Raw genomic sequence first — 26,916 nt, forward strand, 5'->3', positions numbered from 1 at the left:
ATTTCCTCATCTATGCTACGAAATAGCTCTAACGAGTTTAATACTTGAGCCGCTCGTTGTCTAGTGGTCAATGGAGAACATAAATGTTATATCTCACTTTTGAAATATAAGTTTTCAAAAAGTTTTTCATTTGAAAGGGAAAAACAGCACTGTATTTCCTTCAGTTACAGAATGCGAACTATAATGAACCGTAAGGTAACTACAAACTTGTAGTTTGAAGGTGATTGACAACGTTTCATGATGAATTTCACTAGTTCGGACTTCCATTGTCTAGGTACTATATGAAATGATTTGAAATCCCTGAAACAACTAAAAAAGAATTATATCAACCAAAATAAACCTGCAATGAAATAACAGTGAAATAAAATACAAGTAAAAATAGAACAATTGAATAAATAAAAATAAGGAAATGAAAAAAGAAAATGAAAATAAAAAGTGGAGAAATTCCAAGTTACGTTAGTTCACGACGTTTCGATTGTTAGTATCAACAATTGTCTTCGGGTGATGACTGAACTGATTCCTTCGAGAGATGACTATTTATAGGTCGTTCGAGTACTTTCACTTATCCCCGCTTTCTATTTTCCGCTTCACTGGTTCCGTGGGAGATGACCGTTTTGGCGGGAGTTGGCCATTTTTCGCTTGATGATGGGTTTCCATATGTTGCGTATTTCTACGCTGGCTTGGCTGAATACGTTGTTGGACAACATGTATGCGGCTTCCTTGAATTTTCTCCTGAACCAATGAGGCTGCTACGGATAGTGTTACCGGATCTGAAGCAGGTTCTGATGTTGTACTTGGAACCAATTCTTCTTATCCTCTCCGATAATCCTCTGATGTAGGGAAGTGCAAGCACTGGTTGTAACGGCTTCTCTTCCTTGCGAGGCTCCTGCTGTCTTCTAGCCAAAGTCTTTTCTACCATCGCTTTGGAGTAGCCATTCCGTTGAAGATCATTTTTGATGATGTCTAGTTCCTTCTCGAGACCTTCCTTCGTATTACAAAGCCCAAAAGCACGGTCTAATAGAGTCTTGATGATTCCTCTTTTAGTCGATTGATGGTGGTTGGATTCGTGGTTCAGATACTGTCCCGTATGAGTGGGCCAACTCCCGCCAAAACGGTCACCTCCCACGGAACCAGTGAAGCGGAAAATGGAAAGCGGGGATAAGTGAAAGTACTCGAACGACCTATAAATAGTCATCTCTCGGAGGAATCAGTCCAGTCATCACCCGAAGACGATTGTAGATACTAACAATCAAAACGTCGTGAACTAACGTGACTTGGGATCTTGGAATATAATTGTTATTTTCAGCTATTCATTTTCAATTCCTCTTTTTTAGTTGTTTCAGGGATTTCAAATCATTTTATATAGTAGACAATGAAAGTCCGAACTAGTGAAATTTACAAACTTGTAAATAACTCATTTTGTCACGCAGGACGTTATTAATAGAAAAATGTTCGAATACACGTACTAAAAATAAAACAAAACAAAAATTAGCGTTATTTGTATCGTTGTTTTGGATAACTGCGCATTGCCGGATGTTGATTCAGCAAAGTCAGCATTGACGTCGATCTTGTTCATCCACGTCACATTGGGTATGAATAGAGAAGGTCAACAAACAACATATAACATAAATATTTTTTCCTGATAAATACATCCAATGAACAATGAAAGTATGAAACCAATCAAGGCATCCCAACATTTTGACTACCAGTATACTCGTGGGTTTTCGAATCGGGGATCCGAACATAAAAATGGAAGGTTTCCAAGTAAGCGAGCCGTAAAATGGGGTAAAACAAAAATCGTTCGATCTAAAGCGGCACATGTTGTTTGAAGCATTTATTTAATATATGAAAAAGTGGTGTGCTACTGTTCAAACCGATAAATTTTGCAATATCCTCGGAGAGCTGTACTTTGGAGGTGATAAAAATGAAATATCGGCGAATATTTCATCACAGATTTCGGGCGCTCACTCTTCAATAATTCAGTGCAAAGTAAAGATAAATCTGATGTATTGAAAATCAAAAACTCTCTAGTTTTGGAGTGATGCACCATATTGGCAGTATCGACTATACATCAGAACACAAGAAGTACGGTTTATGAAAAAATCTTAGAGAAAAAGTAACACATTATATGTCTTGTTAATCTCACCAAACATTCATCTAAAGACTAATATCTAGTTGTAACTGAGACCTGTAACGTAACCGTAATTTTTCGTTACGGTTACTGGATACTAATTTTATTACATTTCTATCCGTACCACTTTGATATGTGAACACGTAAAGCGCGTACAAATAACCCGTAATATCTAAATGCGTTTCGCGCCTAGAAATTGAGATGTTTGTGAAAATTGTGAAATTATTATTATGAATAGTGTTAATAATGTTCATCAAGTAACAGGTCGGCCCATTCAGAAATAACCCGTAACGTAACCTCAAATACGTTACGTTACGGTTAGTAGAGACAAAGTACTGTTGCATGTTATTCGTTCCACCACTTTGATAGGAAACAAAATGAATCGAAACATTTTCAAAAAGAATGAAGTCACAAGAGATGTTCAAGTAATCTTCCGTTCTCAAACAATCTTCTGAAAAAATACATTTAAGAAATAGTCTACCCCCTGACCTATCTGATAAATCTTTCCATGGAACGGGGAATGTTCCCTGAGAAATTGAAAGTTGCAATCGTTATCCCAATCTTTAAAAAAGGAGACTCAAATAGCTGTGAGAACTATAGAGGGCTAGTATATCCAAGGTATACGAAATGAATATTAAAAATCAGTTACTATCGTTTCTCCTCAAAAATGAATTACTTTCGACAAACCAACATGGTTTCATGCAAGATAAAAGCACGGAAATAGCTTTATATGATTTCATAGAACACGTAGTAACAGCCTTGGATAACAAACTGCAAATTTGTGGTTTGTTCATCGATTTTTCTAGAGCATTTGACTGTGTGGATCACTGTGTACTAATCCAGAAAATGCATCGCTATGGGGTTCGTGGAGTTGCCCAAGATTGGATGAGGTCATATCTAGAGAATAGGTCACAAACAGTGAGAATTCAAGGTGTTCACAGTCAGTCCTTGGCCTGCAAGCAAGGGGTCTATACTCGGACCACTGCTAAACTCGTCACCGAATTTCTTTTTTTGTAATATAATAATATTTTAAGAGCCTCTTTGATGTTAAAAACAAATTTTGAAAAATAAAAGTTGTCAAACTTGATGCAAAGTTCATCTAGTTTCAACGGGGCTTTCCAAACTATACAGTACTTGAGTTTTTCAATGAGCAAATGGCCTCACAATATGAATTAGAACAAAACGGAACATTAGGAAACAATATCTTAGAGTGTTTATTATTTTTTTAACAAAAAATACAGTGGAATTTAATCTTAATTAAAAGAAACTGAAAATAAACATGTACCTACATGTACATGTACCTAATAGCAAAAAAACACGAAAAAAAGACTCACGACATTAAATACACTACATTTCTGTATGTCTTCCATCGCGTTCTATGCAGATAATTGTCCTTCTTGATACATCTTTTATTGAGTTGCTGATACTCACAGGGTTTATGTTTAAAATAGAGTTTCTAATAACAGTTTCTAGGTGATTCACGTCACGAAAAGGTCTTTGTTTATAAACGATTTCTTTTAAGTAACCCCACAAGAAAACATCTAGTGGGGTTAAATCTGGCGACCTAGGCGGCCATATTTGCTCCATATTTCGCCCAATAACTTTGCCCCTAAACATTTCTAATAGTTTCTCTTTGACTTGTCTTGAACTATGAATAGGAGCCCCGTCACATTGATACCACAGACTGTGTCTTATTTCAACCGGCATATTGTCCACTATATCACTAAAAAAGAATGGTCCCATTACCTGATTATGTAAAACACCGCACCACACATTTGTTTTAAATGAATATTGGTCACGACATTCTATCACAAAATGAGGATTTTCCTGAGCCCACCACCTACAATTCTGGGAACTCACTACGCCGTTCGATGTGAAGGTAATTTTCTGTTCAATTCTACTTCTCCTTGGTACCAGAAAGAGAAATCTAGTCGAACATCGAAATCTCTTTCCTTTAAGGTATTTATAAATTTGGGTTTGTAGGGTTTGAATTTATTTTTATGTAAAATTGCTCTTACGCTTTCTCTTTTAACGCCAGTTCTATCTACAATATTGGTAATACTTGATTTTCCCTGTTCGATAACATCCAGGCAGACAGCAAACTGAACCTCATCATTATTGCGTGATGGATTATGACGTTTTTTAAAAGTATTTTCAACTGAACCAGTCAGTTTAAATTTTTTTAAAATCCTACTTACAGTGGATTGCTGTACATGTCTACCAGGATGTCTTGCGTTAAAAATATCAGCCACTTGTCGATGCAATGTGTTTTCACCACAAATTAGCACAATTTCAATTTTTCTTGTAAAGATAACATATTATTTTAATTTTCATACATTACATTGAACTAACGGGCATTAATTTATTCAGTGACAGTGATGTTTTCTAAAACACATTATGTAGTTTCATATTTTTTCACAGCCTACCCAGTTTTTTTAAATTAGTGTTGTTAGCGGAGTAGGTAAATGTAAATACTATGAGTTTTTTTCTTTTATTGAATGGGCTTCAAGAATCACGAAATGATGTTTCCTAATGTTCCGTTTTGTTCTAATTCATATTGTGAGGCCATTTACTCATTAAAAAACTCAAGTACTGTATAGTTTGGAAAGCCCCGTTGAAACTAGATGAACTTTGCATCAAGTTTGACAACTTTTATTTTTCAAAATTTGTTTTTAACATCAAAGAGGCTCTTAAAATGTTATTATATTACAAAAAAAGAAATTCGGTGACGAGTTTAGTTGAAATAAATGATTTAGTACAGGTGTGCTTAAATTTTGATAAGTAGAAAAAGCAGGAATGCGGAAAAATAGTGAAAATATAAAATACTCATTATGGGTTTGAAACTTGGTGTGTGGGTATAAAATTACAAAAGAAAATGTTTTATCCCTTCATATTTTTGGATATTTTGAAGAATAATGTCATTTTTCGATGTTTCTTTTTTTAAATGTCAATTTTGACAGGTTAAGGAAATCACGTGACCTATTTTGTAGACACCATTTGACATCATTTCTTAAGCAAAATCTACTGCCAAAATCAAATTTCACATAAAACGATAAATAAAAAAGTTTCCCATTTGATGCGGACTTTATCGGTGACACTGTAGTTGCATATGCAGACGATACAAATGTTCTGATCACTGATTGTAATACATTAGCACTTGCACAAACAACAGAATCCATATATTAGAAAATAATGAAATGGGCTGGAAAAAATCATTCAGCACTAAATATCAGCAAAAAAGCATTAGTCAAATTCACAATGCAGAACACCACCGAAACTCTCAAAATATATGAAGATAAACTACGAAAGAACTGTTATGCACTGAGATTTATGTCGAATCATTGTGGAAGAGAGGTGCTCCTAAATCTGTACTATGCAATTATATTGGCTGTCACTTGCGCTATGGAATCTTGAATTGGGGTATGAGCTCCTCTTCTGAAAGAGTATTTCGGTCAGAATAATTGCTAGCTCTTTCAAAGAGCTGGAAATACTCACAGTTGCTGGTCTGTATATATATGAGATGTGTCTTTACGTTCATAAGAATAAAGAAAAATTTAGCGCAAACCATCAAGACCACACATACGATACTAGAACTAGAGGGCTGTTGATAGCGAATCCTCACCGAACCTCCCTCTATCAGAAGAGTCACCTATACCTTGGACCGAAACTGTATAGCAAGCTAGATGTTTCTGTTAAGGACTCAATGAACATCTGCATTTTCAAAAGACAATTGAAAAAATATCTTATCGAAAGAAACTGCTACACCGTTGACGAGTTTTGTTAGTTACTTTCGATAAAAAAAAACTGTTAATTACCTTCATATATACAGTTTAGTATCTGTCATGTTTTGTTGTTTTATATTTATATATATATTTGTTTTTATTTATACATGAACGTCTTCCTTGTTACGGTATGTAAATGTTTATTGTAATGCTTTCATACTGTTCAACAAGTGAAATAAATAGTATTATTATTATTATTATTCTGTACTATGCATGAATTAAGTTTAACGAAATGAATTTCCACGAAATAAACAAGTCATCAAATACACAAATCATAAATTAAGTCTAACCTAATTTTCTGCCATAAAAAAAGAGAAGAAGACTATATTTGGTCATTTGCTCTCAGTTACTCCCAAAAAAGTGTGCCAAAATACAGGCTGATTCACGGAGGATGGCACATTAGACGTTTCTGGTGAACCAGACAACGGATCACTTTGAAAATTTAATGGAGGGCATATTCGGACATTCTCTAGCCAACTAGAATTCGTATAAATTCTGAATTCGTATAAATTTCTTGAGGTTCATTGGCGGTAGATTCGGATACATTTCATCGAACTTTCTACATGTTCTGCTGATAATTTTGTCACACTGTCCAAAAATAATAAACAAATTCATAAGAACTTCGTTTGAATAGTTTTGTTCCATCGTTTTGAAGGTATTTGCAACTTCTGAAGTGACGAAAATGTCGATATTATTAGGAGAATGTCACAACGCTACTGTCAAATAGTAATCATGGCCTGCTTACCAAATACCGAATGGAAATACCATTCTGAAGGGACATTTTCACAAATAAATGTTCATAAGTCCGAAACTTGACTAGTTAGGTATAGGTATGATATACATAGAAAGAAAGCAAATTTAAGCAGCTTTCCGAATTTTCAATAATATACAGGGTGTTCCATTTAAAATAATCAAATTTCAGCAACTTTTTCAAGCAAACGAAAAAACTGTATTTTTTTACCACCCTGTATTGAAGTAACGGAGATTAGGCTGACGTGTAGGAAGTGTCCAAGTATCACCTAACTCCAAACCAAATTTCGATATCATAGTACTTCTTAACTAAAAGATATCGGCATTTTTAGAAGTCATGATTTTCGAAGAAAAAAATTGAAATTAATTTTTATTTCGAAAACGGTAACAGATAGGTATAGGGAAATATCAAGAAAAGTTGTCGGGCAATTGTTGGAGATTCCAAAAATAATATTATATACAGAGTGTTCCATTTGAAAAATCAAAGTTGCTACTGCTTTCTAATAGAAGCGGCAACACCGCATTGTCGAAAATATTTTAGTTGGCTAGAGAATGTCCGAATATGCCCTCCATAAAATTTTCAAAGTGATCCGTTGTCTGGTTCACCAGAAACGTCTAATGTGCCATCCACCGTGAATCAGCCTGTATATGTCTATCACAATAACTATTCAATGGCGGACACTTGATGTTCCGGAATAAGACACTTGCCTTACAAGATGAAGTACTCAATTCATTCATGAAATTACGACTTCATGTGGTGAATGAGTTGAATCTACTCATATCATGGCTATCTACTTCTCTATCTTCATACAACAAATGTGGAAAGAAAGAAAGAAACCAGTAAATTTCAAAATGAACTCTTCACGAAAAAATAAACAATGTATAATTCAATGTCCTTCTGTATCTGTAGAGTAGGGAGGATGAGTGTAGTCGCACAGCACACATCCTCCCGAGGAGTTGTCTCCTAGGTCATCGTCCATCCTCTCCTCTCCAGGAAGGTAAACAGGTCACTAGAAGACATCTCCTTTATATCCTTATTGACGATAACTCCGGATACTCGCATAGGATATGTCTGACAGTTTCATCTTCCTGTTCATACATCATGCATGGAGGCGTATCCACTAGCCCTATATTATGGAGGTGTTTCCTTAGTTGACAGTGACCAGTCAGAAATCCTACTGTTAAGCGTAGGTAGGTAGGCGTAGGTTTTCCTGGTCATCGCCAGACATTTCTTCGGCGCCAGCTTTCCAGGATCGCCCAGGGTGATCCTGACAAGACTGCATCCTTTGATTCCATCCAATATCTTTAGGGAGTGAGCATGAGTGTGATGTTTGGCTAGTTCCGCAATTGTCGAAGTCGTCAGGCCGTAGGTGTCACTGGGTCCTGAAGTTCTTAGTCCAGCCGCTTCCTTGGCTAAAGAGTCGGCAATACGATTACCTTCACTCCTGTCTTGCCCTTTAACCCACCTTAGGATAATGTTTTTATATCTACCGAGGCTGTGGCTAAATCTTGGTGGCACTCTAGAACTAGTCCTGAGGTAACACGTCTGTTCAAGGCTAATGGGGCTGGTCTACTATCAGCGCAGATTGTTATGTTTTTGCCAGAAGTTCCTTTCCTGGTTATTCCTTTAGTGGCGATTGAGATACCAGCCAGTTCTGTTTCAACCACGCTGATAATTTTTCCATTCCCTGGAAGTGCTCCAGGCGAACCTTTGATATATTTTAAGAATATTCCTTGGGAATATTCTTGGAATATCTTATAATATTCTTAGAATATGTAAGGTATATTCTATTAAAAATATTCCAGGAATAGAACCCGAGGAATATTCATAAAATATTCAGGATATTCTTAGTTTATTGTAGGAATATACAATAGGGAAACATCATAGAATATTCTTTAAATACATTTTATGAATATTCTAGGAATATTTGGAATATTCCAAGAATGTGACGAGTAAACGCTATTAGGCATGTATATATTGCATTTTGATGCAAGATTCACACAAGTAATAAAACACATAATATTCATAAACAAATATATTTTAAAAACAATATACACTGAAATATTTGACGTTTCAACCAATATTAAAAATAAAAAATCTAATTCAAAATATTTATTCACTGAATAAAATATTCCTGAATACTGTCATATTACAAATATTAGAAATGTATTCAAATTAAGATGTTCCTACTCTCAAACAAATGTATACTAAAAATATACTAAAATAACAACTCTGTGAATTCATCAGCACTAATTAAAAAATAATAAATATATCATTTCATTGAATTACATCAAGAAATAGGATAGGTTAGGTTTCTCACTTAAAAAAATAAACTCACAAATGAAGTATTCAAAATGAGTGGTATGATGGGTTCCTCAATGAATTTCACTTACTTAAAGTTATTCAAACTTTGCTCACCAGAATAGTTTTCCTTATATTTGTCCAACAATGCATCAGCCAGTGTTTCAATAGTAATACCTGAAACAAAATGTACATTAACGTTCATTATCACTATTTGAAAGTGGCACAATAAAACTGGAACAAAAATCAAATAGATATTTTTCGCATAGGTTACTCATGAACATTTACAACATTTTATGACTTCGAGAGCAACTTGCATTGTCTTGTTGAAAAGTACTCATTACGTTTTCAGTTCCTTGGCGCACCTGCCTGTACCAGGTACCACTCTGTTTCCTTTTGGGCAAATTGATACTATCTTGAAAACGAGTGATAAAAATTATGAAAACAAATGATACAAAAGGATGTGTCATTCACTTACTTTTCTCTATTAAAGATACACAACTGAAATCACTCTAGTTCAAACATGTACTTAGTCAAACCAACAAATCCCACACACCAACTCTCCTCGAACCTAAAATGAGGTACCTATAGTAGGTTAATCACCATGACTTTATTATCGATACTATTGCATTTTACTTACTTTTCTTGAAGACTGAATAGATGCAACTCTCCTGTTTGAAGATCCAAAATCAAACTATTCGCGGTACTGCAAATTGGACAACCCCAAATTATAAATGGTACACTGAACGTGACAGAATTATACTTTGATAATAACACCAACACACCATGCATTACACTCGCGAACCTGCCACGTCAATCGCCATGTTGAATCAAATGTCGAATTTAACGCAAAGGTACCAAGCATTAAGGGACAGCCGCTTTCACAGAGCTTATTCGACTGTCGCGCGCTACACTTCAATTGACCAATGAGAAACGTTTACTCCAATTCTTCACTTCCCCATTTCTCTGTTTCCAGGATTTTTCGCTTTGTAATTAAATGATTTCAAATACAAAAAGAAAAAATAGGATGAGAATTAACTAATTTATTGATGCAATTGGTTCATTTATTGGCCCATTCAAATTTTTTTGTCGTTTCCAACAGTTGCTGTTGGAGCAATTCATCCAGAATCTTCGCGTTGAGTTCAAAAACTGGTTAACACTATCAGGGTTATATACATTACGTTATGCATTCGATTAAGATCTTCAAATATTTTTGTTTTTAATAATATTGAATTATTTGAATACGTTATTGTATAGAATATTCCAAAATATACCGTGGGGATATATTCTAAAAATATACCATATGGTATATTCGATCGACAATATTCTTAGAATATTCAAGGGAGAATATTCCATTTATAGACATTCTATGCACATTCTTTCGGGAATAATCCTGCCATATTCATCCAAGCATATTCTATGAATATTCTAAAGGCATGTATATATTCCAAGAATATTCTATGAATATTTGGAATATATACATTCGTTTTATGATATACAAGGAATATTCCATGAATATCTGGTGCTGTGTGGGCATCCTGGGTCTTCTTTGGTTTTTAGCCGTCTTATAAAAGTAGTTGTTTTGAGAAGTTTTGTTTTCCACTCTGTGTCTGAAAGTTACTTCTTTGCATGATCCACACATCTTTGTGAAGAGTTCATATAGAAATTAATTAATTTTTTTCTTCCGTTGGAAAATTCCCACATTTCATGTATCAAAATGGGAAAGTAGAAAGCCAAAACATTTCTTTCTAAAAACTGCTTTTCGTTCAATACAATTAAAAGATGACTACATTCTTATCATTGATACTAATCGTTATCTTACTTAGTAGGTAAGAAATCACACGTTAAAAAGGTAAGACCTCGTTAATCATTAGCTTGCACAAGTTTCTCAACTTCTGAGAGTTGTCGTTCGTATGGGGGCGACAGCTGATTAACGGAAAAACAGATTTTTTTCAAACAGTCTAACATAATCAAGTTTTATTATGAGGTACATGTAAATTCCTCTTCATCACTCAAAGCATTTCAATGGATCTAGTCTTCAGTATTAAAATCCACATTCATGTATATTCCCTTTCATCAATCCAAGTGCATTTTGTCAAAGCTAGTTACGTTCAGAATCAAAATCCGAGCAGGTAATTCAGCCCAAGCGTTTCTTGTATTGATGAAACCGCAATCATGGCAACTCTTTGTACTTCACTCATGTAAACGCTCCGGAGCATTTCAAATATTCTTTACTTTGTTTCAGATTCGGAGCAGGATTCTGCTTCACCGTCGTGTACGCTGCATTATTAACAAAAACCAACCGCATTTCTCGGATTTTCAATGCGGGAAAACACTCAGCCAAGAGGCCCAACTTCATATCCCCTCGCTCTCAGCTTGTTATTTGTTTCGGATTGGTTGGAGTCCAGGTAAATATGGAATTCAAATTTACATTTATTGGAACTGTGTTCATTTGTTCCCATTCATTATATAGTCTTGAGAATTTCATACCATTCACATGCTTCCTCGCCCTTGTAGATTCCCTAAAAAAGATGTTAATGAAACCAATAATAAGGGCAGAGTTGACAACCAGAGCCCAAACACAACACATTCGTAACTCAACACCAGCCATTGCTGTTTCAACTCGCGATAGGTCTCATCAGTAGTATAAGACTGAACCACAAATGCGTTACTGGACTCAACTGTCCTTAAAGGACATGCCTGAGAAACAAAAATCGACATCTCCCTCTTAAGAAAACGCCATCTATGGGATCGACAGAGAACGCAACTAACCACCTTTGTCATTCGAGGATTAGTTCTCTGCCGATCCCATAGATGGCGTATTTGTAAGGGGAGAGAGAGACAACTGTAATAGACTCTGAAGAAATCAAATATGAGTTTCTTCAAGTTCAGATGGCTGTTAGAAAATGTGTTTTCCACTTGTTCTACCATCAAAATTCACTGTATCTTGAAAGCATGCAAGAATAACTCCAATCTCAAAAGTGGAAGGTCTTCAAATCATCAAAATTTGTCTGACCTGAGATCAACGAATATCTTAACTATGCTAGAAGTAATATGGACAAAAAACTTTGTAGGATAACACATAGATGGCTCTAGTAGTATTAAATGATTTTTAGTTAACCCTAACCTTCAAGACACGTGTACAAATTTTACAGTTTTCCGACTATCAGTTTGGGGGAAAGAAAATTTTGAGTGAAGCAACATTTGCCAGTTTGAAGAAAATTGGTAAAAGGAAATTTCTTATGTTAATAAAGCATTGCTTTTTGTCGAAAGAAAATACTGTTCAAGCCAAAGTTTGAACTTGATTTATGGAACAGAGATAACTGAGGCTATTTACTTTTATAGAGGTCTTCTTAAACATGGGTCTTCCACTGCTGGAGAATACAGCCCGTTTCAAATGATGAATTGATTATATGTGTGAGGGCAAAAAGCAATACTTAATTGACGGTGCATTTTACCAGAGATTTTGTGTAATATAAAAGATTTGAACGTGCAGAAAATGTTCATTAAACGTCATGCAAACAATGTAGCCTGTTAAACCAGGGTCTTCAAATAGACTCATGTTTATATTGCGATTTCCCTTATATGTACTGAGTGCCCAAACAAGATTAATCGCAAACGTTGGAGGAGAGGAAGAGGAAGCTATATAGAAATGTCATCTCGTATATGTATATTGTTGTGTTGAACCAGTTGTATATATTACATAAAATGGGTGCTGTATAATCTCATTTCAAGAATGATGTTTCACTCGGAAATAGCACAAAATTTCAAATTATAATGAAATACTCATACATCCATGATTTGACAACTCTTCCAGATGTTTATCAATTTCACTATATTATCTCCATCCTCTAAATTTTCCCAAATGCATATTATACCGTTCCTTTGTATTACATCCAATATAATTTATCCGGCACTACCAAATAACAAAAGTTTCCGACGCCATAATCAAAGTTTACAGCTAATTCACTGATTTTCATGAAAACTTTACCCGCTTATCAGTCAGTTTTTAATTACCTACACTAAGAAATAAAATTCAGACCCATATTTACCGAAACTTCGCAAACTAAAAGTTGTTCATCTTCAAACTTATGAAAACATGGGCGATATTAATTTTCCTGAATAACTGCTATGTAATTATCTAAAACATTATCTTTATATCATTTTTAATTTCAGAATACCGGGTTACCGTTCAGCCTGAAAAAACAAGTCAAGTCTGAACAAGTTATAACTGTTTATAAGACTTTTTAGAAGAATTTTTTATTTTTGAAATTTGTGTTTCTCAAGTAGCATATGTATAAACATTTGATAAATCTACTTGTCAAAAAGGATAAATCATATCGGCAAACTTTTATATTCAATGTAAGACAACAGTCTTTGAGAAAATACACATTTGAGTGTGAGTGATAAGTTCAATATACTTCAATCACTTTTAGCTACAGCTTGTCAAATGTAGGAAGAGCTTTCTGAATTCCGTTATGGTCGCGCCCACAAGATGTGTATTCGTTAGAAGACGATGAGAGCGAGAGGGAGGGAAAAAGAATTCTCAAGTCTCTTCCTAGATTTGACGAACTGTAACTTGAAATTTCTTTCGTTTTGTCATTTATTTTATTCAACAACATATTTTGTAGACACAAAAACTATGTATTGTTTGTTTGAAGGTGGTTGACAATGTTTCGTGGTACATTCAATGAAATGTTCGGACTTCCATTGTCTAATATATGTTATAAATTGATTTGAAATCCGTTGAAGGTCATTTTTGATGATGTCTAGTTCCTTCTCGAAACCTTCCTTTGTATCACAGAGCCCAAAAGCACGGACTAGTAGACTCTTGATGATTCCTCTCTTAGTCGATTGATGGTGGTTGAATTCCTGGTTCAGATACTGTCCTGTGTGAGTGGGTTTTCAATATACAGATGTTTTCCATTTATTTCTTTCTTTATTTTTTTTTATTCAACAATATTTTACAATATGTTTGTTTGTAGCACGTCATTTAGTGTCGGTCTTCTTCACCAATACTCCACTTTTCAGGTCCCCATCTTCCAATAGCTTCCTCTGTATGATTTGAAGTGCTTCTTCGACAGGAACGTTGGTGTAGAGGCTTTTCACGTCGGAACTGATCAGTCGATCCTGCTCTTTGACTTCGATTTCCCCTAGTAGTTCAACGAAATACCTTGAATTTTTCACAAAAGATGATGTTTTTCCTTGCAGTGGTTCAATTATTGGTAGTAAAAATCTGAACCAGTTCTGAGTGGCTGAATCTCTGGAGCTAATGATCGGTCTGAGCGGACCATCCTTCTTGTGGATTTTGGATAACCCATACAAGTGAGGGGGCTTACTGTGGTGCGGTGTTATTTAATTTCATTGTGATTTCAGTATTTTTGCTTCATATAATTGTTATTTTTCAGCTGATCTTTTTAATTTTTCACAGATTCTTTCAGGGATTGCAAATCTATTTATATGATATTAGACAATAGAAGTCTGGACTATGTATTGTCTATACGTGTATTGTTCGGTATTTTTTCGGTAATTTTGGGCATGAAGCGTGTGGAAGCAAAGTTCGTTCTGAAATTGCTGAATTTTTACCAAAAAACCGTCGCAGGAATTGTTGAATGAGGTCAACGGCAATCCAGATTTGCTCAAAAGGGTCCTAACTAGTAACGAATCATTGGTATATGGTTAGGACATAGAAGTCAAAGTCCAGTCGTCCCAATGGAAGAGCTCAAAAGAGCCAAGAGCAAGAAAGCAGGTCGATTTCGATCAGATATCAAATGCTACGATCACCGTGGCATAATACATTAGGAGTTCTTGCCACATGGTAATTCGGTCAATAATGGGTATTATCCTAAAAGTATCCGTCGCTTACGAAAAGCAATATGAAAAAAACTTTCGTTATTGCGGGAAAACAGTTCATGGCTTTTGCATCACCATAATGAACCTGCTCACTCGTCATAGTTGTTCGTAATTTTTTACCCAAAAACAACACCGTAATAATGCCTCAGCCACCATATTCACCAGATTTGACCCCCTGCGATATCTATTTTTCCAAAGTCTGCAAAATGAGCTACGTATTGATGTAGGATTCAATTAAAGATTTTGGGGTGCAACCCCTGGTACCACCCCTGTGAGGTGAATGAGTTTTAAATGTGTGAAGAAGGAGATTCATTTGTATACATGTAATTGCCAAAATTTCGTTTTTCCATCTCTACCACCTTCAGACACTCGATATATTGTCTCTGAATAAGGAAATAAAGATTGAAGTGTTATTAAGTGAAGTGTTATTAAAGTAATATGTATGATGGGATTGGCCGATACTTGATGAAAATCCATAATTAACGTATTCAAAAATCACTTTATCGTGAGATTTTCACTACACAGTTTTACAGTTGGCCAAAAACAATACCGTAATAATTCCTCAGCCACCATATTCACCAGATTTGACCCCCTGCGATATTTATTTTTCCAAAGTCTTAAAAAAGAGCTACGTATTGATGGATGATTCAATTAAAGATTTTGGGGTGCAACCCCTGGTACCACCCCTGTGAGGGTGAATGAGTTGTAAATGCATGAAGAAGTAGATTTATTTGTGAAGAAAAGAGAAATGAAACTTTCTATGTTCTTTACCACTTTTATTTGTAACTAACGTTACTGCAGTTTCGTCCTATAAGGACATTTTCAAACTTACAAAATAAGTTTATTGTTAGTGTCAGTGTCAGTTAGTTACATTATGATTTTCTACCACGTACTAACGGCTACATTCATCAATTCATAGATTTATTTTTATACATGTAATTGCGAAAATTTCGTTTTTCCATCTCTACCAACTTTACACTCGGTATATTTTCTCTGAATAAGGAAATGAAGATAACAATAAATATTCCTCTGTTACTAAATTAACATTCAGACTCTACTAGTTCACTGTGCTATTGAAATCCTGAGTAAATGTGATGAACAGTAATGAAAACAAACATTCTATGTGATATTTTTTGGTATAATACACACGAACTGAAATATCAGTTAATTTCTTCGTTATCTGTATTTTGCATCAAAAACCCTCTCAAATATTATGTTTTTTAAACCAAATAACTGTATCATCGATCCATCACAAGCAGTTCATTTTCTTTCAGGTACTGATCAACGGCATCTGGATGATTATCTCACCTCCCAGAGCGATCCACCATTATCCCACGAGGGAAGATAATCTGCTCGTATGCTCGTCCTACATCGATGCATCATATATGATAGCTTTCACCTACCCCATTTTTCTCATAGTCATATGTACGGTGTACGCCGTTCTGACGAGAAAGATACCGGAGGCATTCAACGAATCGAAACATATAGGTACGAGAAAAAACAGTTACCGAGACAGTGTTGTACGAACAGAATGGTTTCGAAGGCAAAATTTCAGTTTTTCTATGATTTCATTTTGCTGACAATATCAAATCCAACAAATTAAGAATGTATGAAACTATTGAACGAAGATAGATAGATATATTTTATTGGTCCATTCAATAGAACTTTTACAAGTTATGGGATAAGTCACGAAACAACACATATAAGTAAACCAGTCAACCAATCAGAAGCTACCGCGCGTACAGCGGGAAATTCAAACCAGTAGATGAACAAGGCCGGTTCTGGTACACTTCAAGGTTACACGTGTCTCGTCGTGGGTGTTTCAGAAAGAGAGACGTTAGTGAGTGGGGACGACTACGTCACACGTGTCTCTCGCACTCTTACACACAGACACACACTTTTTTATGAAACATCAATTCTTCCCCAAGTCTAAGAATATTTCCCTACCTCCTACATGTAAATTACGTCACAATTTTCCAAAAATTCTACGAAAATAAAAAAAAACGGTCAAGTATAGAGAATGACTCAATTTCGGTCCCGACGAAACAACCGCTATAAATATCAACAATTCGCAATTACTTCCAATATTCCACGTTGGTGTCGAGGCTAAATACAACGTCCAACACGCCGACGACCTGGGCTCGATTCTCATACTGATAAACTTTTTTTTATTAAATTTCACTCAGCTGCAGATGACAACGTGAATGGTATGTTACAAGGGGGCCCGAGGGATGAGGCGGAGTCCCAAGGGGGTCCACGCTCTTTGAATCTCTCCGATACTCTCGTTCCATCCCTCTCTGCATTGATTACATCACACATTTCTCTCTTCCACTCACGAAAGTCTCTCTCTGAAACACTTACCAACGACGCGCGTCATTGTAATGCACCAGAACCGGCCTTGTTTATCTGCTGGTTTGAATTTCCCGCTGTACGCGCAGTAGCTTCTGATTGGTTGACTGAATGATGGCAAAAGTGGACGTCTGAGAGAGACGAGGCGCGGACCTTTGTCCCTCCTGTGTGAACTGGGCCTGAAGTCCAAAATCACTAGAGTGAAGAGCCATGGGATTTTGAGTTGGAAATCTTACAGCTATATTACTGTTATCTCACGTGGAGGTGATGTGAACTGGCCAACGAGATCGTGCGGTTTGACCCCGTTGGACTTTTTCTTGTGTAGTTTAATTCGCAGGTATACGCAAATAAGCCACAAACCACAGCTGTCCTCAAAGTCAACATGATCCATGCCATCGGTCAAATTAATCCTGATTCATGCGCCAAAGTCATGGAAGCCGTGGCGGATATTTGGAAGATGTTATACTCCACTCATAATGGCATCAATAGTTCTTTCAAACGAATAAAAAATTTCGATGTTATCAAATTTAAATATAGGAATGCTTAATGAAAGACCCTATATAAAACTACTTATCTTTCAGGTTTCACCATGTATACGACCTGCGTAATCTGGCTAGCTTTCGTCCCGCTCTACTTCGGAACTGCAAATCACGTTGCATTGCGAATTACAAGCATGTCTGTCACTATCAGCCTATCTGCAAGCGTAACAGTGGCTTGTTTGTTTTCCCCCAAGGTAATACTAAAAATAGCATTTTTCTCCATTGAACAATTTGATATGTAGAAGTGAAATCTCTGGCATAAAATGGATATATTAAAAACACGATTCCCACACCAGAACAGATGATGCGCGTTTTGCTAACAGAGTAAGCATAATCTGGAGATGACTTCAACCATCACATTCCTTAATTATCGCCTGATGATGTTGACTTGGTTTGCGAAACGTGCGTCGGGAGTGGGTACTGTTGTTTTAGTGTAGAAAGAGTGTTTTCAATAGACTGAAAAAATATATTTTCTGTTGTTTTTGTTGTTTTTAGTTATACATCATTCTGATACGTCCAGAGCGAAATATTAGACAAAGCATGATGCCGATGAGATACAGTGCCATCAACAAAAGCTCAACGAACACCGGGTCTGGAAGTATGATGGCTGCTGTGATGGTTACAGCAGCTACTTGCGATCAAAAGCAGAACGTGCAGAAACATGTTTCTCCTATAGAAAAAGTAGAAGATGGTATGATGAATTAATTATTGTTGTTTGCCACGGAATAATTGTTTATTTTTTCCAGAAATATTCTACAAACAACCCTGCACAAAGGACAGTAGCACCCAGACAAATTCTGATGCGCCCTACAACATTACACCGGATCTAACTCCTAAAATTAACAACAACCACAATATCGGCAATGGTCCGGCGACAATGTCGCCATCACCAAAAATAAAAGAACTAGCATCATAGCAGAAGTCTGACAGCAGACCTTCAAGTTTGAAAAGGAAACCTATTCAGGTGTGAACTCCAACTACGTGTTGAAGAAGCCAAAGTTGATGAAACTTTTCTTAAAAAAGGAAAAACTTCAGCGTGATTTCAATTGAAATGAAAATATAATACATTTTATTGGTGGTGCAATCTGAGAAAAGAGTCTATTCTAAAATCAAGTTGAGTCAGAGAGGTGATAACAATACTTCGATCTCACAAATGTATATAAAACTTCCAAAGTTCATGAACAGTTGGCGAAGCATTTTGTTTGAACCAAATGTCATATGATAATACCAGTTTGATACTTATTTACTCTTTGAATAGTTGATGGAGCATTTTTTAGGCCAAATGGCATACTTATCAACAAGTTTTGTATTTTGTCTTAAAAAAAAAGTAGTCATGGAAAGAGCCTCCAGAAAACAGATTTCGACTAAATTGTATAATTTTCTGAAACAATGACTGAGGCAGATGAATCTGAACATTTAAAGTAATATTTTTGCCCAACGTTACCTATAAGTATATATTGTGGCATATTCATGTGATTATAGTGACTATTTCATCAATTGTGTCTTTCATGTAAATATGCATATAACTCATTTTTGTTATACTTAACTGATATTTTACAAACTTGTACTGCAAGGAAAGTCTCATCGAAAAGTCAATAGAAATATTAGACCTGGGTTAGGAACAAAAGCCAGATGTTTGCATGTGAAACATTTTTTAGCAATTAGAAAAATTTGTCATAACCCTCAATCTATTCCATCATTGGAGTATATATGGACATGTTGCTGAGAAACCGATTGATAAAATTGAAAGGTAGCAAAAATATGATCGACTTCATCATAGATTCCAAATGGAATATTTCTGTAGACTTTTCACATGAACATATTTATATAATTGTTGAAGTGTACATTGTATCATTCTACAGGGTAAGTTAAACGTTGAATATGTTGTGAAAATGTTAATATTTCCAAGCTTGACTGAGCTAAGTGGTTTGACGATACATTTATTTATTTCTTGTAAGGCTCTCACACGTTTAAACTTTGTTCCAATTATAAAACATTGTTTCCTAAAAGTATATCTAGTTACTTAATTCATTTTCAGTAAAATTTTCTTTTTCAGCTTTGCAAACGATTTTATTGTCTGTAGATAATTTTATTAGAATATTCTCCATTTTTCAAATTTGAATACACTGAAATTCAACTCAAATGTTCACTGGAATATTCACAACCATCGTCTGATATATTTCCTTCGTAACTGAGAAGCGTAATGAGAAGCCCAACCACAGTTTTAATCCTTGTTATATCAGATATAATGCAGCTCTCCCAGTATTCTGAAATTGATACAGATTTTCGCTGTTGAAACCATTCACAATGCCTTTTCTACTGACTCACATCAAAATCAAACCGACTTGCCTTCTACTCAGAGTACACGATTTTTGAACCTAATGATCATTCACTCAACGCTGTAAGGAGTGAGCTCAGGAGAAAAAAACTGATCTGCAAATCATTTGATGGAAAAACAACAGCACAAATATAACATTTGAATTGTCAACAAGAAAACATCTTCATAAAATATAGTATTATGTCACAAATTCATTAATACTGTAACAGTTCTTCCCAATAAGAAATGCTTCAAGTCTGGAATCAAAGATATTAATATTTGGAGATGTTTGGATAGAGACATCAAGGTGATTAAAAACTTTGCATCCCAAATATAAATGATTTTTTTTGTCTAGGTTAGTTCTGTGCACAGCAGGCACAAGAAGATTTCTGGATCTAGTGTCATATTGATGATCTGTTCTATTGAAAAATGTATCTTTATGTTTGTATACATAAATACACAGTTCATACAGATACAAGCCTGTCAAAGTTAAAATCTTTAGTCGCTTAAAAGCCTCTCTACATGACTGCCTCCAATTTAGTCCTGCAAATTTTTGCACAGCGAAAACACGTGACCAAGAGGTACATGTACTCCAGTCAAGAACACCATATCGCAAATGACATTTGATGTTTGCATAATAAACGATTAATAGTATGTTTTCGTGACACTGATTTGATAAGAACTTTAACGTACCTGGTACCTTTAAGGTACCTAAATATCTAATCAGAATTTGTACCAATTTTAAAGTCGGTTTGTTGAACTTATTTTTTGTGGAGTTCAATATGTCAATAAATAGTGAGCTTCCTATTTTTTATTGCTTGAATAAAAACATTGTTATGCTGAATTTTTGTTGAATGTATCGTCAAAGTTAAATGGAAGTCAACTAGTGAAATATTGTTGAGTTTACGAACAAAATTTGATGAAAGTCCTTCAGGTCATTTTTTGGCGTAAATTCAACGATTATCAGTAGTATGACAACGTGGCAGAATTCAATATGCATGAGCCCTTCGTTGAAAACTGTCACGAAACAAAGAATGTCTTCTCATCGCTTATTAGTCCGAAAAAATATTCTTTATTGTAAAGAGGAACGTTCATGATAATCGTGAGAATATCTGTATTTCGTAAAAAGGTATAATATTTATATCGAAACATACATATATAAACATCTTGTAATATGGTCCCAACTCAAAATTGTTCACATTTATAAATCGTTTGTTATTCGCCTTACATGTGAAATTATGTAAAAAAAAATATAAATAAAACTTCACAAATATGTAATGAATAAAATGTATATGTATTATGTACCGGAAGTTCAACAATAAAAATGTGTATGGATATTATTGTTTTATTTCACATCTCTCATTCAATATGTATGAAGGTAAAAGCAAAGTTGAAAAGACTGTTGTCACACATTGATGAATTAACCGCCGTTGCATATACAAACACGTTAGTTACGAGTCCAAAAATAACCAGAAGTGAATATTTTAACTGATTTTTCTCAATCTGAGAAACACATTTGAAATTTTTGATAGTAACAGTTAAACTCTGATCGTCACATACGAAATCAGTTGTCCCTTTTTTGGGAATTTCGAAAATGAATGTGGTAGACATATGATCTTATGAAAGAATCTCTTCATTGTGAAGTAAAATTAACCTTCAAACTTGTAGAAGTGAATATAAATTATCGAATGTTTTACAAAAATCAGAAGTAAAAATCAGAAGATAATATAATTTCGATTTTAAATGCAGTGGTAATTAACGTCACAATGAAAAATGTGAAATTTCCACTTCTATTTCTTCAGCAATGCTTCTGTCACTTATTTCATTTTCTCAAGAGCACTCACTGAAAAATGTCCCTTATGAATGTCCAGGATGTGAAGTTTCAGTGAAAAGATTTGAGCAACGCTGAAAACTACTGGAACAGTAGAAAATATTGTACAGATTTTAGGTTAACTATAATTGTTTTTCAATCTCACTTTCTTAATTTCCATTTTGAAATCCCATTCATTCCGTTTCCGTAGTTTTTTTGTTTTTATAGCGGACATGTGAGAGCCATCACGGAACTCTCCATTTATGTCTCAGAAATAAAAGCAAATGGCTGACAAACTGCAGAAGCGACAAACAAAAAACAATCTTTTTCTGTAATATTCAATGTGCATTCATAGTCAACCGATGATATGTATATGTTAGTTATTTATCAATCAAGTCATCAAATATCTAGTCAATATCAAGTGGCCAAAAATGGAAGACTTAGACAGCAAAAGCTTTTACAGTAAACTGTAGGCACATCGACAAATCCGCATTCCTCACATCACAGAGCACTGTGGACACTATGGTTTTTGATTTCATTGGTGGAATCCATCAAATGGTCTTTTCGAATCTCATTCCTATTGGTTAAAGCGATCCCTCGAAATTGTTCTGAAGAATTTATGAACATGCCCTCTTGTTAACAACAGAGATTCCAAGCCATCAACTAGTTACAGTTTTCATTTTAAATAGGTTTAGAGGTCGGGTATCATAACAGTCACAGAATAATCCATCTTAGAGAATATTCTTATGATCTGAAATATTCCACATATCTTCAGATAATATTGATGATTTGTGATGTAATTGTTTTCTCAAGCGTGTTTACGCGAATCCAAAGATAAAAACGCATGGGAAAGCTATTGTATAACAAAACACGTGTTGCGGTATCCAGTAAAAATCTCACAATATAATGCTATTTCAATACGTCGATGATTTGTATATTGGCAATATATTTCTTAATAAAAATATTATAAATGTTATGTGTCAAGTGCTAATTGACAAAGTAAACACGCCATGCAATTGCTGTCTACAGACGCTAGTGAAAATAACTTCAAACACTAGGCCAAGGTCATTTTGGCTGTCATCGAATTTTGTTTTCAATGAAATGATAAAAAATGCTTTGTGATTTATTTTCATATAATTAAGTCTTAAGAATTTTAGTAGCCCCAATATGTAAATATGTCGCCCGATTTCATTGCCTGTATAGTATATTTCCTTTTGTGCATTTGTATAGTATACCCCCCAACAGAGTTTGTTAGTGCAGGCTTGACATTACAATCCATTTTTGGGGCAGTTCTAGGATGTGAACACGAAAAATTTGTGACATTTCACATCAGGAAATCATGTTTGAACCTCCTGGTTTATTCTCTGCTACCACTTGGTTTTATAATACTGTCATGTACACTGGAATATACGGAAGGGGTATAAAGGTACCCTGAACACATATGCAGTCGATGAAGAACTTATTTTTCAGATATCTTCCATTTTCTCCTCAGTTCCTGTGCTCTGGAAGATACTGTACACATCCAGCATTGTTCTTCCTATGGTTTGTTTATATGAACTGAAGAATTGGACTAGAAATGAGTACGAAAACCATCCCATTGCCTTGAATATATCAAAATTCAGTAACAGTTCTGATGACTGGAAAAATGTGGCTAGCAGCATAGATATGGAGTTCAGACGGTTAGTTTCTACTTTATGGGGGGCTATTCACATTTGAATCTACCTATGGGGATGGGGATCTTGTATACAGTGAAAGTTAGAATGGTAAATTGTAGTAAAGTTGCGTATTTAGGTGTACTATCAAACGATACCATGGTTACACAAGATATACGGGAAAGAATGAAAATTTCAAAATTTAAATTTTTTGCTTTATCAATTTTTTTCAGAGATATTGGAAATCTCTTTATACAGTGTCATGAAGACTTTCAGTGGGCTGTTAAAATCAGCCAATTTTAAACTACATTTTGTCCATCTTGGGTCACTTTCAATTTTGTAATTTCAAATACAAACCAGCATTTTCACAGCAATTATTTTATTACGACTTTGACAAAAGCTCGAATCAAGGAAATACCTAATTAACTCTAGGTACAACATTTAATCCTTTAAAGCATATCTGAAACTCCATTCTCGTCTGAATAAATAAAACATCTCCTGATTTACCTGAAATAAATCAACTTTGTCATACTTCAATGGCTTCGTATCTTCTGCCACTATCAAGATCCCCTCACATAGATTCGAATAAAAATATTCCTGTATATTATTATTGAAGTCATTCAAGTTTTCTTTCCAGGGTAGACAAAACTAGTATTCAAACAAGCGCAATAGTTAAAATTATCGTCACCGAGAATTGGATTATCAAAATCACGCCTCTGAGCATGTTCATAGTACATCAAAGCGATGCTTCCTTGGCCGTGAAAGAAGCTGACTCCTACAGGATATCACCCAGTGTTACCATTGAAGTGCAATATTTGAATATTGAGGTGAAATCTGGGAGACAGGGAGTCGAACCGTTTTCAATAAGAATCAACGCTGGTGATTTCAAAGACCTCAGAGATAGAGTGGCCAGATCCATAACCATAATGCCGGATGTCAAGTTCCATCAGTCTGTTGTTGATCAATTTGTAGACGTATTCAAAGATACTATAAATGAGAATCCACAGTATCAAACTAATCAGGTAAATAATGATGGCAAGATTCAAATTGAAGATGATTTCAGTTTCAGTTTTGTGTTATTGAATTGAACAGTTAAACACTGCTGTGTGAATTATTTCACTCAAGAAGACCACCTCTCTTTGATAGGAAAAGTTGAACATTTAGAACTCCCATATACTTCCTTGCCGCTTAGCCCAGTTTTGCACACTCTCTTATGTTCTGATATTATTTTTCCTTAGCAGTGCCCACTTCGGCCCACATAGCAATTCTTCAAAGTAGAATTATTTTAACACTACTCCACGACAAACTCAATTGAAGGCCTTACAAAAGTATGTATGAAAATAAATATAATAGTGGCTCCAGGATTCACAATCATGATACAAAACACAAAGACATCATCAGGCTATCGAAAATGCATTATCAAAACACAGCCAAACAAACGGAGTTTCTTCCCATAAAAATATATAACACTTTGCCTAGTGAATGGGAAGACCTCCATATAAAAGAATTAAAGTTCAAAGTAAAAAGTTCATTTGTCACCCAAGTTTTCTATAAGTTTGATGAGGTGCATGTAACAGAAATTGTTATTTGAGGTCAATAAAGTTTCTTTCTTTCTATTTAACAGCTTGGAATTCACCATTCAAAATGAACTAAATCAAGTTTTCACTACCTTTTTGAAAAATAAGATGAGTGCTTTGTCCTTTTTATAAGACTACTTTAAACTGTAATATCTTGGTGAATACTTATTCAATTTAATCAAAGTAAGCGCCATTTGAATCAGTGCACTTTTGCCAACATAATACAAGTCGAATTATTCTGTCATAAAAGTTGCGTACTCGGGATTCGATGAAGTCGACGACGGCCGTTATTGTCTGGTACTGATTGGCGAAGCTTCTACCGGTGAAAATGTTATTGAAGTGGTAATCAGTTGGTGAGAGGTCTGGGGATTATGCTGAGTAAGGCAGAACCTAGAGCTCAATTAGTTTGATCCTCGAATGATTTTTAAAACGTGCGGACGATTGTTGTCGTGGACACTGCTTCCACATACAGGAACTAATGAAAAAAGGCATTGAACAGTATTTGTGTTAGTTTGTTCCATATGTGTTCACTCTCAAATAACATTTCTTTCATCTGAAGTTTGAAATTTTTCATTCACATACTCGGTTGACACTAGAGATTCGTCTTCAGAGGGTCTGAATTTGTGAATTACACTTTTTTTTAGTTTTAGCAGATAAGTCAGTATTTTAGCGGGTCGTACCTAATATCTACGTTCTTTCCAGGAAGTGGACCAGTGCGCAGGTTGTCTCCAATCTCGAAGCAACGTGAAAATCCAGAAGCTTTGCGAAGATACTCCTGGACCAAACAACTGCACAAATTGTTTTTGTAAACCTATGTGGTGCGCAGATTGCTTGGCCAAGTGGTTTGCTTTGCGCCAAGACCAAGAGCAGCAGAATATGTGGCTCTCTTCGAAGTGTAGTTGTCCAATGTGCCGAGCTACATTTTGCGTTCTGGACGTTTGCGTGTTGGAGGAAACCCCATCGGAAGAATGAAGGAGTCAGGGTTGTTTTTTTGGATTTGTTGGTTAAGCTTGCAACAATTTTTATAACAGTAAAAGATTATGCAGAATTCCAGTTCCAGGATTTTGGTTTGTGTGAAGTATTTCAAGACCCATACCGGTTCTGGCAACCCCCTTTCAGCTTTTTATACCATAACCAGTGTTGTGCACAAAAATATAAGGCTTTATTAACCAGTATTTTTTTTATTTTCCAATTTCACAGATTTTCTATCTCTAAACTCCTGAATCAACACCATTATTAGACTTTTGGTATAAGATAATCAAATATTTTTGGAATCCATGTATAAAATACAATAGTATTATCAATGATTCATGTTCAGTATGAATTTGGAAGAATTTATACTGTACCTATAAATAATTTTACAAACAATTTGCTGCCGAAAAATGTGTTAGCTAAAAACAAAATTGTAAACCAATTCATAAGGTGATTTGTTATCCTCACTCAGTATTGTTCTAATTAAGACGCTTCAAACCGATTCTTAAGCTTTTGTGTCACGAGATTAAATTGTGGTTAACTCACAAAAACAACCTTTGAACTAATGACAGAAATATGTGGGCCAAGTGAAATAAACTCAAATCACTAAATTTCATACTAGAAAATGAATATTTCCCGCGTTAGGGATCACATGTTGAAAGGTAAGACCTAGTTAATCCTTAGCTCGCACAAGTTTCGACTTCTGAGGGTTGTTGTTCGTAGGGGTGCGACAGCTGGTTAACGGAAAAACAGATTTTAAACAGAAATAAAAATCTCAAAATATTCATCTCTTCCAACTACCAACACGATAGGTTCTGGTAAATGCCTGCCTAAAAACAACTACTTCTCCGGCTTATACCACGCTGGACATTGAATTATATC

The 26,916-nt window shown here is 35.1% G+C and overlaps 2 protein-coding genes and 1 long non-coding RNA gene across 4 annotated transcripts in view; 2 read left to right on the forward strand and 1 right to left on the reverse strand.

Annotated features, from left to right (window-relative positions):
- LOC111507031 (metabotropic glutamate receptor 2) overlaps positions 1-21,358 on the forward strand; it is a 369,065-nt gene extending 347,707 nt beyond the window's left edge. The window contains 5 exon segments of the mRNA XM_074176817.1: positions 11,211-11,373; positions 16,093-16,306; positions 17,749-17,900; positions 18,202-18,397; positions 18,453-21,358. Of these exon segments, the coding sequence (XP_074032918.1) occupies positions 11,211-11,373; positions 16,093-16,306; positions 17,749-17,900; positions 18,202-18,397; positions 18,453-18,622 (895 nt within the window). The 3' untranslated portion in view covers positions 18,623-21,358.
- Positions 8,653-9,772, reverse strand: LOC141482884 (uncharacterized). Its single transcript, XR_012465778.1, has 3 exons — positions 9,606-9,772; positions 9,444-9,536; positions 8,653-9,142 (listed from the first exon to the last, which is right to left on the reverse strand). It is a non-coding gene; the product is annotated as an uncharacterized lncRNA (long non-coding RNA).
- A 1,526-nt stretch (positions 21,359-22,884) lies between the features above and the next one.
- On the forward strand, positions 22,885-26,234 carry LOC111507028 (E3 ubiquitin-protein ligase TM129). 2 transcript variants are annotated; one of them, XM_074176818.1, is made up of 4 exons: positions 22,885-23,251; positions 23,304-23,512; positions 24,111-24,507; positions 25,765-26,234. In XM_074176818.1, the coding sequence occupies exons 1-4, from the start codon at positions 23,009-23,011 to the stop codon at positions 26,032-26,034; spliced, it is 1,119 nt and encodes a 372-aa protein (XP_074032919.1). In that variant the 5' UTR covers positions 22,885-23,008; the 3' UTR covers positions 26,035-26,234. The 2 variants fall into 2 exon arrangements, with proteins under 2 accessions (XP_074032919.1, XP_023018024.2); XM_023162256.2 differs by having other exon boundaries at positions 22,886-23,251; positions 24,123-24,507.
- The last annotated feature ends 682 nt before the right edge of the window (positions 26,235-26,916 follow it).

This window comes from Leptinotarsa decemlineata, unplaced genomic scaffold, assembly GCF_025532065.1.
Source record: "Leptinotarsa decemlineata unplaced genomic scaffold, Ldec_3_MD MMD2_tig00002082_RagTag_RagTag, whole genome shotgun sequence".
NCBI lineage: Eukaryota > Metazoa > Arthropoda > Insecta > Coleoptera > Chrysomelidae > Leptinotarsa > Leptinotarsa decemlineata.

Bases quoted from the DNA above. Each gene is read 5' to 3' on its own strand.
- LOC111507028 (XM_074176818.1), top strand. From the start codon at position 23,009: ATGTCGCCCGATTTCATTGCCTGTATAGTATATTTCCTTTTGTGCATT. The intron at 23,252-23,303 runs GTATAAAGGTAC...CTTATTTTTCAG, and splicing joins CACTGGAATATACGGAAGGG to ATATCTTCCATTTTCTCCTC. The intron at 23,513-24,110 runs GTTAGTTTCTAC...AAGTCATTCAAG, and splicing joins ATAGATATGGAGTTCAGACG to TTTTCTTTCCAGGGTAGACA.